This window comes from Rhododendron vialii, chromosome 7a (genome assembly GCF_030253575.1).
Source record: "Rhododendron vialii isolate Sample 1 chromosome 7a, ASM3025357v1".
NCBI classification, from domain to species: Eukaryota; Viridiplantae; Streptophyta; class Magnoliopsida; order Ericales; family Ericaceae; genus Rhododendron; species Rhododendron vialii.
This window is the reverse complement of record NC_080563.1, coordinates 7,858,463-7,872,921: the sequence shown is the minus strand read 5'-3', so window position 1 is coordinate 7,872,921 and position 14,459 is coordinate 7,858,463. Positions and strand designations below refer to the sequence as shown.

The 14,459-nt window shown below is 42.8% G+C and overlaps 1 protein-coding gene across 1 annotated transcript; it reads right to left on the bottom strand.

The window, feature by feature from the left end:
* Nucleotides 1–8,750: 8,750 nt before the first annotated feature.
* Nucleotides 8,751–12,845, bottom strand: LOC131332611 (putative disease resistance RPP13-like protein 1). The gene has a single exon (XM_058366910.1). The coding sequence runs from the start codon at nucleotides 12,843–12,845 to the stop codon at nucleotides 8,751–8,753; it is 4,095 nt and encodes a 1,364-aa protein (XP_058222893.1).
* Between the last annotated feature and the right edge of the window lie 1,614 nt (nucleotides 12,846–14,459).

Below are 14,459 nucleotides of genomic sequence, written 5' to 3'. Positions count from 1 at the left end.
TCGGCATGGAGGCTGTCATCCCACTGGAATCAAGGTTCCCGACCCTGCGTACTGAAACTTTTGATCTAGAATCCAACAATGATGCAGTTGCAACCGAGCTTATCTTAGCCGAAGAAAAGCGAGACGATGCTCAGCTCAAGTTAGCCAACTATCAGCAGGAAGCCGCTCGGGGCTACAATCGAAGCGTAAGGCTCAAGAAGTTCAGAACCGACGACTGGGTTTGGCGGAAGGTTGTCTGAGCCAATCAGAAGACAAAATTCAAACCGAATTGGGAAGGACCCTATAGGGTGATTAAAGAGGTCGGCAACGGCTCGTACAAGCTAGAAGACAAAGAAGGAAGGGAAATTGAGAATCCTTGGAATGCTCTGAACCTCAGAAAGGCCTACCTTTGAACTTTCTCGTCGGTCCCAATCTATCACACCACCTCTCAAGTCTATTTCTTTTCTCCTACCAAAGTGTTGTACTTGTTTTGGCAACCTTTTATTTAATGAAAAGCCTCTCCTACTTCTGAAGCATCAGTGTTCTCTATATTTGATTACATGATTCAAACATCAATCGCTATAAGCTCGGTATTCTGACAATCACAGCTACGCTCGGATTTCTTTACTGCAAACACGGTTATGGCTCGGACAATTTGATTTCCAGCCACAACTCGATTAAAAGTATTGGTTCGGCTATGTCCACACCCAAAACATTTATTTAACATATTACCTTGGTACAGGGTTGGCATTTTGAGCCGAGCCTTATACCAGCATTGGGGCTGTTACGAGTAAATCATAAACAACTCGGACAAAGTTCAAACAGAAAACAAAAGATGAACTTGAAAGTTTATCCTCAGTACGGCTATGTTCATAATTTGACTTGAACTAAATGGCCACATCAAACAATTACTCTACCTATTACCTTGGCATAAGACTGGCATTTTGAGCCGAGCCTTACACCAAAGTAGGGGCTATCTTGAGTAACTATCAAAACCTTCAAAACAAGCCAAGGTTGCTTAACCCTCGGCAGCCAAAATCAGAAAATATTTCTAAGGCATGGAGAAAAATTCAGTGCAGTAACAAAGTTGAGAAGTCCTTCTAAATCATCATTTAAACATAAACTTGGAATTCAAAAACTCCTACGAAGAGGGCTCGGCTTGGTGAAACGTTTGATGCCGACCCCCTTAAAACTATTACAACTGGAATGGTAAAATCCCAAACGTTCGGTGCCATCCAGTCCAAAGAAGCAAAGTTCAAAATATTCAAAAAAAAAAAAACACTTATGGAAAATCCTAAACTAGGGTATCTTCGACGACCTTGTCTTGAGCCTGAGGATGGCTCTCACCTTCACCAACCTTCTACTGTTGATCGACGGCAGGCACATCGGTCATCTCTTCATCATCCTCAGGAGGAAGAGGCTGACACTCTTCCTCGGTGTATGGAAGGTCAAGGTCAGGCACAGCCGGCTCGGGAAGTTGCTTCAGAAAACCCGACTCAGGCTGAATCGCCATAACACCAGCCATGGCGTCGGCACCGGCAGCATATCCCAGCTTGAAGAAGTCAGGTAACCGAGCCTCAAGTTCGTCGTTTACCATCTTGTGAGCAATCTGGGTATACTCTAAGGCGGCTCTTTGAATCCCGGCCTCATAACCACGGGCGTCGGCAGCCGTAATCTTCTCTTTCTCCTCCCTCTTTAGCTTTTTCAGTTTGGCCTCAGCAGTCTCGGCGGCGTCCCTCATCTCAGCAAGCTCCTTCTTCAACCGTTCCATCTCAACCTCCTCGTCCTTGACTTGCTGCTCCGAGATCCTAAACTTGGTTTGCCAGGAATCTCGGTCAGACCTATACCTCTCGCGTTCGGCAGAGACTTTGGAAGCTTTGTCATACGCCTTAAGCGCAGCTTGCCCAGCCTAATCAAAAGAGAAAAGTGAAAAAAGAGAGGAAATAAATAAGAAAAAGATAGAGAAGAGAGAGAAAAGAACAAACCTGAACAAGATGAGAACACATCTCACTAAGACCTGGAAGGAGGTCGGTAGGAACCTGATCGTAATCCCTCGGCAGGGCCAGCCCCCTCAGAAGTGTAATGGCAAGGTTCGGCTCCTCTTTGACTGAGTCGTTCTGAAGGAGAACCCTGCCGTCAGGCATCGTGTACGAAGGGCTGAACTGACGACGGACGGCGGCCTCGGTGGCTGGATCAGTAAGGTCGATATGTGGTTCAATAAGATTCCCCTGATCCTTTGACAGAGGGGCTGGAACTGTGTCAAGGGGCACAGATTGAGAAACGGTCGGCAGAACAACATCCTCTGACGTTTTCTGTCTTTTCTCCTTCTGACCCTGCTGCTCAGAAGAGCTTCGGCTTCGGCCAAGATTTGCCGACTTAGTAGGGATCACAGGCCTTGGAATATTCCTTCTTGACATGTGCTTCGCCTCAAACCTTGCCTTCAAATATAAGGTTGAAAACCCCAAGCGTAGGGCTAGATCGTCGGTAGCATAATATCCGGAAGTCCGGGATCGTACCCACAGAGAATTCGAATATAGCTTAATCGGAATGTAGGTTTTGTAAGGTGGATTGTGGCGTTTAAGATGGCCAACTTGGTTTTGCTTTGAAACGATGGAAAATTGCCAAGGCAAAAGACTAGGAAAACGCTCGATTAACTTAAAGGAGGCAAGTCTAGGGATCATCTAACCCTTGACTTAAGCCGTTACCGGTTCTCAATTATAACTCAGGCGAGAGCCACGACCGCGTGCTCACGCCCGGAGAATTTAGCTTTAAAAGACTATGTTTATCGAAAGATGTGATTAACCGGAATTAAATCAACCTATTTTTGCTAATGTATCTAACACGTAGGGGGCCACGAGCCCTCAATATGTCGCTTGCCAAGACCGCTTGACTAAACTTCATACCAAGGAGTTAACACGCCTCGCTTAGACCAAAAAGGCTAGGTTAATGAAATTCCGAAAATCAAGATTTTAAGCCCGAAGGTTTGAGAACCAAATAACCACCTAAGTACTCGGGAAAGATTACCCCGAGACTTGGCCTATCAACTACTCACACATAGCTAAAGCATAAAAGAAAGCATAAAAATGAGACATGACTTTTAACCGATAAAAACGAAAACAAACTTGATATTATAAAAGATCTAGTCCGTAGGAACAACTTTAATAAACGAGAAATTAACAAACGAGAATTACTTACTTAAGTTCTTAAGGAAATAACTTGAAAAGCTTAAAAGACCATTAATGGAGGAAAAATAAAAGCTATTAAAGACCTAGATCACAAAGGGGAGAGAGGAGACCCCTATTTATACACAATGGGTTTCTCTCTCCTCAAATATCTAAAAACATGCTATTAAAGGCAAGTATTCCATAAATGGAGAGTCCAAAAAGCAGCAAATATCTGGCCGAAAGCTCTCCGTATCGATACAGAATAAGCAAAGTATCGATACCACATCGTTAAGCTGAAAAGGCCAATCTCCCGTAACAATCCCGTATCGATACAGATTATGGCCGTATCGATACGGGACTCTCTGCTTGGAAAGATAACCAACGCGTATTGATACAACGCTTAATCCGTATCGATACGCAGAGCTTATCTCTGGATCTTCCAGCCAGCCTCCAGAACTTGGCACCCGACGACCGTTGGCTTGCCCGATGCTCCTCGCCTTCGCTCTTTGGTCACTTTGGCACAAGTTCCACCGAGCGATAAGTCTTGAATTAACTTGGGGGTTGACTTTGCACTCAAAACACGCCTTTTAAGGGCGTTTTGCCTGAAACACTAAACAAACTACCTTACGAGCAATATTGACTAAAAACGACAATAATAGCTAAAAGCACTTCTAACTAACGGACTTAAGCACCACGATCAAGCAATCTTAGGTGCGTATCAACATGTCTTCAAAAGAGGGCTGGAGAAGTTCGGCAGAATCGAACAGAGTAAGCCACTCCTCTTCTGTGAATCCAATCAAGGCTATGCCATCCTAAGGTGCTGCTAAATGGAAGGATCTTATCAACGTCCATGAATGATAAATCATAGATCGAACCGCCGAATCGGAAAAATTCGGTGCTATCATATAGCTTTGTATCGGCTAAGTTCACGAGTTGGAATCCTCGGCAATTTTACTCCCCCCTGTTGCCTCTTCTTTCGGAGTCCGACGGGAAGGGAGTTTCCTTTCTTCTTTTGTATAGCCTCGGCAGCCGGTGCACTGGATGTCTTTTTCTTGCTCTGAGCGACCTCTTTCCCTCTCTCCTTCCTCCTCAGCACACCTTTGTAGGAGGGTCGGTAATCAAGAAGGGTCGGAGCGTGACGGCAAACCTGGGCAAGCAGCGTCTCGGTCGCCTTCTCCCGAGAGTTGGTGTTAAGTCCCTTGGAAATAGGGCCAAGCTCTGCAAAAACACAGCAATTCAAGAAATACCCTCAGCAAAAAAAAAAACAAAAGTAGAACGTAATAAATGACTTAAGCACGTTCGGTCTGATCACCTCTTGTATCAGCCACTTTCGGAACGGTGAACCGACGGAGACCGTCGCCGAACTCGAAGTTTCGGTGCACTTCGAGGTAAAAGTCAGCCCATTTGTCGGTATCCGAAAGTCCGTTTATCAGAGGCTACTTTTTGGGACGCATCGACAAATACCGACGGCCAGATTTCCCGTGTCTGGACATGGTGTATGTGAAAAACAGGTCCGTCGGCGTAAAATCCAAATCTTGACTCTCGATCAAGGCAATTACCGACATAATGATTCGGTAACTGTTGATCGCGAGTTGATGGGGGGCTAAACTGAATTTCCAAAGAATTTCCCTAAGGAAGGGGTGAATTGGGAATCGAAGCCCGGCCTCACAAATGGCCATTAAAGGCACGGTTATATGCTCGGGACGGTGATCTCTATGGTCTTTTATGTCAGTGCTCTTGACTCTATGAATCACGACATCCTCGGGAATGTTGTACTCCATTCGGAAGGCTGCGTACTCCCCAGGGCTGCCGCTGAAATAATGAGCGTATGGACATAGCAAGCCCTTGTCAAAAAGGTCGGCGTCGCTTGGAGCCGATGTCGAAGCTTCGGCTCCTGACATAAGCCTCGACTTGGCTTCTTGACCCACTTGTGGCTCGGTTTCGGATTGGGTTTCTGGGGAAAAGCTTATCTCGGGCTCCGTAAGGAAGTCGTCGGCAGCGTACTCATAATCTCGCTCGGCGTTAGAATCGTCGGACACAGGAGAGGTCGCCGACATTCTCGTTGAAGCAGAATTAATCGCTCGGCTATTCCTCAACCTACGCCACTCGAGAAGCTCGCTAATGAATTGACGATCGGATTCGGTTTCTGAGCAATCCGAGTCTGAAGACACGTCGATGACCTCGTGAGCCAGACCTAGGAAAAGAACAAAGGGGTATTAAGCGATTAAAATTTGCGTCGGCAAAGAAGATCGTTTGGAAGTTCGGTTCATCTTATCGGCTCACGAGTCACATGCTAACCTATAGTGGGCTCGGTACTTCTATAAAGACTCCCTACGTTCGGCAAAACAAGAGAGTTGGGGAACGTTCGGTTATTTACCCCCATCAAAGAAATCGTTCGGCGAGTGGTCGCAGCCGAAATCGGTAGTCGTTGAAGTTTACCAAACGGCCGTCAAATTCAATTATTTATTAACCGGACTACAACTAAAGATTTGCATAGTATAGCGAGAAAGTCCGAGTCGATCCACAGGGAGTTCGAATATAGCTTGTTCGGATTAGATGTAAGGGTTTCCGGCGTTTAGGCGGCCAACTTTTGGTTTTGCTTTGACAGGTGAAGAATTGCCCTTATGAAAATGACTAGAAAAAGAGTTAAACTAAGAATTAAAGGCGGCAAGGCAATGGAGTTCATAACGCCCGTAATTTAGGTCAGCTAACCATTCTCAACGAAAACACGGTTGAATCGCACGGCACAGGCTATCAACCGGAAGATTTAGCTATGAAAATAGTTAGACTTGATATAGAGTTTGAACAACAAGCTTAACACAAGGCGTGACATAGCTCACGGAACCATGTGAGCGAGCACATGATCACCGGAGGTTAACAACGCCAAGACTTGCATTCAAACTAAATATCAAGGTCAAGAACTAGAAGCGTGGTTTGGGAAGCGAGCAAGTTCTTCGGTTCTTTTGGCAAACACGAGTCGAGACATAGCTCACGGAACCATATGAGCGAGCATATGATCACCGGAGGTTAACATCGACAAGTTTTGTTACATAAAAGGCTAACCACTCACATTTCCAAACCAAACCTCAAGTCTTAAGTCGAGAAAGGCAAGATTAACCCAAATCACATGACGTTAATCACTCCAAAGCCAAGCCTAATCAACTACTCATGCATATTAAGAAGACTAGAAACCATGGAAGGAATGATAAACATGATTAACCGATAAAAACAGAAATAAACTTGATTTAAAGAAGAATCTAGTCCGTAGCTACAACATTAATACATGACAAATTAAACGAAACCAAATACTTACTTGAGTTCTTGACAAATTAAAGACAAAAGCTTGAAAGCACAACAATGGAGAAAGACTATCCTAAGCTAACTACTTACTACTTTACAAGAGAGAGAGAGAAGAGTATTTATACAACTCAGCATTTTCTCTCCACAAAATATCCCTGAACGTGCCAAAAGTGGCAAGTATTCCATAAATGGAAAGTCCAAAAAGCAGTAAAAATATCTGCAGGAGACAAAAGTTATCGATACCATAGGCTAAGGTATCGATAACATCCTTGAAATGATCCCCCGGAGAAAATTGGTATCGATAACATATGATAAAGGTATCGCTACCCTCGGGTCTGGACAACTTCTGGACCAAGATGGAACAAATGGTATCGATACCATCTTGGGAGTTATCGATAACAATCTTCAAAACTGCAGATTTCAAGTTGGCTTCAGCTTCAGCAAATAGCTTTCAGCACTTCACAGCTCTTCAGCATCTTATTTTCATTCTCTAAACTTATTCTCTAAACTTAAGTAAAGGCTACATTTTAAACCTTTCTTTTACCTTTCCTTTACTTTAATTTATTTAATGAAAATAAGAAAGTACCCCCCATTTGGAAACAATGGCATTACCAGAATTTCAAGATTCCATTTAAATCAAAATGTCAACCCCCCACTTTTAGTGTAAAATGGAAAACTGCGCATTTTTCTCAAGAGAAAATGGATCAAAACATGACCTTGCTCTTCAAATAAAACCTTGTAACTTTGTAGTTACTCTTAGAAAAATTCAAGGATCAATTACCGACATTTTTAATCTCGAAAATCGATACTTTTTCAGAAAGTCATTTTTCCATACTTAGACATATTTTAGGGGGCCGATAGGGTCTTCGGGTACTTGGAAGCACTCTAGCCGTCCATAGCATTGAAATGCGCCTTATTTGCACGTTTTATCTGAAAACACTAAAAACACACCTTACGTGCAGTATCAAATAAAAGCTAAATAAATACAAGTTAAAATAACAAAGAACGGGACTAGTCGCACCAAATATCTACAATATTGGGTGCTCATCAGCGAGCCCCAGACATCCTATGGGGGCTCGGAAGAATAGGATGAGTTCAGGGATGAACATCATCGTTCTCCCCAGAAATCTACTATTCATGCAGTACAAAACCCCCCAAAAAATCATTCCAAAAACCCAGAAAATAAGCATGAAAAGCAAGAGAAATAGTAAAACTACAAGAATCGGTGACATACCTGAAGATTTCTGTTAGAACGGGGCTTGAAGTTGAAGATCTGGGATTAAGTTGAGTTCTGGAACGGAATCTTAGAGAGAGAAACTCCAGACGTTAGAGAGAGAAAGTGCAGAAGAACTTTCTCTCTCCTCCCTCACCACTATTTATAAGCGGAGCGGGCCTTTTCGAATTTCCGGCCCATCATTTCACCGCCGAACCCCTCGCCAACCTTTATATGACACGTGGCGACTGAAGCCCCTGCCCATGCCAGCCGTCTCCTCGTCTGCCTAGATGTCCTTTCAACTGACACACCCGTTCGAATACTCGACAGCTGTTACCTTATGTGGGGCTCGGATTAATCTGCCGAAGGTTCAAGCTCGGCCAAGTCTTAAATCAACCCATACCGGGTGAAGAGCTTCGGCATGGGTTGAGGGGCTATTGTAGCAGGCCGAGCAAAATGGCTCGGGCCATTCCGAGCGTGATCTAGTATTACTTTCAACTCCAAGACATCTTTCTTTGGACTTTCGGATTAGCAACCGTAGCCGAAGGTCCCTGTCGCCGAGGGTTCCTCTAAATTACTCCTCCTTTCATGGTTCATTCCCTACACCTGCTCGGGGTGGAAGATACGTTCGTTTGGATAGATGCCGAAGGTCCCACAACATGCTCGGCACCGAGCATGGCTTGGCCGACGATCCAACTCACCCGCATCAGAACAGCAACCATGGCTATGATGATGGTTGTGATGTCATCCGAACGGTTATGAGGACAATGATGGTGGCACGTGAAGGTGCCAGCTCATCTTGAAAACGGTTGCAAAACCCTAAACGTGATGCAACAGTGACATCAGCCGACGCGTGTCAAGCGTTGGTGCAATCTTGGAGACCAAGCGAAGGGTTTCCTATAAATATCCCATTATGCCTTCTTGGAGGAGGTACGCGAAAACAAAACCCTAGCTCCCAATCTCTAACTCTTCCTTACAAGCAAACTGACTCTTGCACCGGAGGGCCATCCCGGAGAACCTCCGGTGTGGTCTTTTAGTCGTGCTTCGTTTTGCAGGACTGATCAAGGAGATAGGAGCTAACCAAGAACCCACATTCAGAAAGTACGAACCATCCAAAACGGAGCCCCACATATTCCAAGAGAGGGGAGGTTTTGAAAGTCCTTGAAATAGAGCTTCTCCAGATTTGGGAACTCCTGGATACGCATGGCGTTCAGGGAAGGGGGCAACCACTGCATCATCCCATCTTTTTCTTCTGGTGGAAATGATGCCCCGCCGTAACTTCCGAGTTGAAGAGCTGTGAGGGAGGACAATCTATGCAAACCCCACTCTGATCGGGGCTTATTACCCATGTCGACATTGATGATTTTAAGCACAGTGAGGTTGGCGAATTGTGCATTGTTCAGAATGCAGGACACGAGTCCTGTAGCTGAAGCGCAATTATCTACAGACAGCACTCGAAGAGAAGTGAGGTTGTTATAGACATGGTATGGCGGGCCCTTGAGTTTTTTGCATCCACAGATCCGCAATTCCCTTAGATTGGTTGCGGTGAACCATCCTTCCGGAATGCATTCCAAATTATCACAATCATTTATCTCCAATTCTCTGAGACATCCACCGTTATAATTATTTTGCATCAGATCCGGCAAGGATTTGAGGCTTTTACAGCTCTTGATTGACACAAATTCAAGAGATGGACAATTGATTTGCATCCCTTCCTTTGCCAGTATTGACTTCAGATTTCCACAATTATCAAGCAACAGTGATTTGAGAGTGGGCGGTAGCCCAGTTTTGGAACAACTTAAGTACGTGAGCGATGGACACCCACTTACTTCCAATCTCTCAAGACTATTCAACATCGTCAACTCTGGTAGGGACCGCAGAGTATCACAATACCAAATGCGAAGTGTTGTTAGGTTGTGCAGCCCCCGTGGTGGTCTCTCCAGCTTTTCACAAGATGTTATTTCCAAACGCTCCAGCATCATTAAGTAAGGCAGCTCCTCATGCTGCTGTAGCCCTTCCTCATTGTCTTTGTTTTCATCTTCTTTACAAAAGGAAATAAGTTGAGGGCAATTTTCAATATTTAAATGTCGGAGGGCAGGGAGTTGGTATCTCTGTCTCACCTCATTCTTCCACAGTGAGGTGAGTTCTTGACAACCATGGATAGAGAGTTCTTGGAGTCCCGTCAGCCCTTGAAGAAACCAACCAGGTAGGCATCTAAGACCCTGCATATTTTCAACTGTAAGGGAAATCAGCGAGCTCAAATGGCTACACCTTGCATTTTCCAACATTGCTTCATTACCCATTTCTGGATTACAAGGGTCCGGAATCGAAACATGTGTGAGAGATAGAGTGATGAGTGCCTCAAATTGAATCGTGTTCCTCACTTGATTCAGCTTTGTAGGACTTGGAGCCCATGCAAAAACCAACAGTGGGCACTCTTTAATCTCCAGCTTTTTTAAGCGAGGAAGATTTTCGGGCAATTTACCCAAAAGCTTGGGACACCTTTTAATGGAGAGCTCTGACAAGCGAATAAATACTTGAGCTCTCTCCTCGACTCCAAAATGAGACCAATCTTTCCATTTGGGCATGTTCTCTAAGGTTAAAATTTGTAGAGCTGGGAAAGGATTTGAATGGCCCAACCCATAGAACTCAAGACCAATATTCTCTATTGCTTTCATCCCTTGAATGTGAAGATTTTCAAGTGACGGTAATTGACCTAAAGGAGGTAAGGAAATGCAATTTTCACAGTTTTGGAACTTCAAGGATACCATATTACAGAACCAAGAATTTCCCACCCAAGTCGAAAATGTTAGACCATGGTAACCAATAATGGTAAGCTCTTTTAGCTTATTGTGAGGTCTTAGCATGTCAAGCACTTTTGATTCAACACTCCCATTGCGAGAATTATCTAAGATATTTCTCCACTTCATCAGCAGGACATCTAAGCCTTGTTTATCCTTTAAGTTGGCTCTGTTGGCATCCAGAGCATCCGCCACATTCTCCAAGCCTGATATGCAAAGAGTCCCTCTAAGATGAATCAAGTTTTTCAACTCGTTTATGGTAGACCCCTCATCTTGGCTGATAATAAAGTTTGATAATGTCTGGAGACACGTCAATTCACCTCTTTTTGGTGGCATTTCTTGTAAAGAATTTGCACCAGTAAGATCGAGATGCCGCAAGTTAATAAGGTTACTCGTGTTTGCAGGTAACTTGTTGAGGTTTTTACAGTTTCTCAATATTATTATTTGTAGGTTGTAAAGAGTGCTTATTGATTCCGGTAATGTGGCAATCAAGGCACATGAAAGGTCAAGGAACCTCACATGTTTCAAATCTCCAATTGAACCCGGAAGTTCCCAGATTCCATATCTTCTCAAACTAAGCACTCGTAAACGGCTAAGACTCGGCAACAAATGGAGGGGAACATCGCTTGTTAAAATGGGTGTCCAGTAGTTGCTGGTATCTCGATCTCTCAATCCAAATGGTAAAAAGGACCGCACATTTTTGGCTTTTCGAAAGGCGTCAAACCTTTTTATGCCATCATGATAACCACGTATGTAGGATGAATGACGAGCCTTGGTGATATTTTTATCATCCTCATTGTTTTCGAGGTTCTCCCCCAGCCTTAAACAAATTCTGCCAGCAACAAACTGAGCTACAAACTGAGCTAAATCATTGATGAGGTCATGCATAACAAATAGTGAGACTTCATGACCACCACCACTTGACGGTTGAAAAAATGACCTCGATAGCAATTCACGAAAGTACTCACGTCCAAGATCTTCCATTTGTTTTTGTCCTTTTGGCTTTTGAATTAAGCCTTCTGCCATCCACCAGAAAACTAGTTCCTTCTCCTCAAATTCGTAATCCTTAGGCAGAATAGAACAATATCCAAAACACTTCTTCAAATGTGAAGGGAGGTGGTAGTAGCTTAATCTCAAAACTGGTAGAACGTCACTTTCCTCATCCGATAACTCCCACATCTTACTATTCAATACTTCTTCCCATTCATCATCGCTCAACTTACACCGTAGAAGGCCACCGAGTGTCCTAGCAGCCAAAGGCAAGCCTCGACATTTTTTCACAATTTTTCGACCAAGTGAAACTAAATTTGGACTTGCATCTATACCACTATTTTGAAATGCAAGTTGTGCAAACACCGACCAACAATCATCCTCTGATAGTTCCTTCAGGAGATGATATTTATCGGTTCCGGTCATTGTCAATGCAACATCCCTCAGACGTGTCGTTACTATGACTTTACTTCCTAAGGCTCCATTATTGAAAGGACTCTGTAACTTGCTCCAATCACCATGGTTCTTGTCCCAAACATCATCTAGAACAATCAAGAACTTCTTCCCAGCCAAAGCGCTTTTCAATTGATCTTGAACTTGATCTAAGGTTTTAAGATCACAAGTGTGAGATGTAATAGACTCAAGAATCGCTTTTGTCAGTCCCATAATGTCAGAGTACCCTTCAGAGACACATACCCACGCTTTATTCTCAAAATGTTTCTTAACCATTTCGTTGTTGTAGACCATTTGAGCGAGCGTGGTCTTCCCAACCCCGCCCATACCCACTATCGGAACAACATCAAATTTTCCATTATTTGATTGATCGCTTAGAAGCAACTCTATTATCACCTTTTGATCCCCATCCCTACCATACAAACGAGGTTCGTGTATGAAAGATGAAGTGCGTGGTCTTTGTGGAGGTTTGTGCCCTGCATTACCATATTGCAAGCCAAGCCCCGTTCTTCGGTCAAAGAGATCTTTCAACCTCTCAGTGATTTCATCCATCTTGCTCCTCATTCTAGAAGCAAAAGCTAGGGTGGTTGGATTGAAACGCGTACAACAAGTAGGTATGAGGGCACGTACCTTGCTGGTGCTAGCTGGAGACTCCTTCTTCAACACCTGTTGCCGCAAAGCTTCAGTGGAGAACTCGTCTAGTACGTCATCCAGATCATAAGCGAAGTCTTCGAGATCCTCCAGCCACAGTTTGATAGCCCTTTGATCCGTGCTCATTTGTTTCGCTTCAGCATCTGCAAGCACGGCGTCGATTTGTTTCAACATTGTGTCCCATTTTGTCAGGTGAGCATCAATCTTCTCCCTCCGTGCAAAGCTCACCAAATCAAACAACTTCTCAAACAGCGCATGAAGGAAAGCAGCAAGAAAGACTTCCCCTACAATCATATTGTTTTTTTCCACTTCGGTGAAAGGCAAGCAGCAGAGGAAGAAAGAGAATATTGTGTAGAATTGAGAACCCAAAACCAAACGAAAAAGGATATTGGTGCGTTTAGCGAATGTCCGATTGTTTTTTTTTATTTTTAGAATGAATTATTAAATTGGCTGCACTAAATTATTGTTTTAATTGATCAGAGAGTTGACTATGAGATAACATGCTATAGTATTCGGGGAAGGGCTCACATTAGAAATCTTTCATTTGAGGGAGTCAGTCAATATGGCATCTCTATGTTGGATCAATCGCAATGAAAGAAATCAATTGATTTTAGGCTCTGTTTGGTACCTATGGAAAAGGAAGAAAAGGAAAGTTTGAGGAGAGTTTAAAGGAAAATTTATGAGATTATAAGCCTTTGTTTGATTATTTTCTTTACTTTTTCCTCTCAAACCAAACAAAGGGAGAGGCAATTTTTTTTATTTTTTCTTTCCTTTCCTTTCCATAGATACCAAACAAACCATGAATTCCATTGAACGAACCTGCTAGGTGCTCCCAAATTCCTTACAGCCTAAAGCTTGAAAATTGAAATATATACTTAATAAGTGTGTATAACTAACAAAAGTTCATTGACAACGAAAATAAGCAAGAAATTAACATAGATAATATTACTCCCTTTGTCTCCATTTTTTGGTCCTTTTTGTGAATTTTAACTTATTAAGGGAACGTCATCATTTCACTTGTCATATTTTAAATTTTTTTGGTTACCATTTACGTCTTTCGGGCAAGCTTTGTTCTAGGCTTTATATTTTTTTTTTTGTTAAAAATAAGTAAAAGCTTGGTTCCACTATCTTGTGGCCTCTATAGAAAAATTATGGTGATATTATATTTATCATCCGAACTGTTTATCTTTTAAATCACTATTTGTTCACAATTTGGGTAAAAAATTAAGTTGTTTGGATGCTGATAAGTATGATCTAATTGGCAGCTACCAGCATAAAATTAATTTCTCTCTTACCTACGGGTGGTATGTGCCACGCCCCCTCCAAATACCTCTGCCCCTGGCGAAGATAGAGTTTTGGGCGAGCATGGAGTTTGGAGATCAAGTATGGAGGAAATACCACGCTTCAATAATTTAGGAAGCTAAACAACTGAAAATAGTAACGATAAACCACTTTTAGGAAGCTAATAATTTAACATTAGAATTTGATATTTTTGCATTAATACACAATACTACTTTATGCACAACTATCAAGTAAGTTCATATAAATTGGAATGGCATACCGTTTACTTTTCATAACAAAAAAAATAAAGCTCATATCAATGGGTAGAGAGAGCCTTATATAAATTTTGTAAGATGATCTTGCACTCTACTTACAATGTAATCTTGTGACATCGGGTGAAAGGTTCTTCGGACCGGTCCGCTCATGTTGATTGGTAGAGTAAGTCTATATTATAAATTTTGGCCTATTAACATACGTTTAGAATATGGGCAAGATGTCTTGCACTCTACCTATAAAATGTAATCTTGTGACATCAGGTATGAGGTTCTTAAAATCGGTCCGCTAATATTGATTGGTAGAGTAAGTCTATACTATATTGAGTGGTAGAGTAAGTCAATACTATTATAA

What these genes read in the sequence shown, in the direction of transcription:
- LOC131332611 (XM_058366910.1), bottom strand. Translation starts at nt 12,845, where the DNA reads ATGATTGTAGGGGAAGTCTTTCTTGCTGCTTTCCTTCATGCGCTGTTT.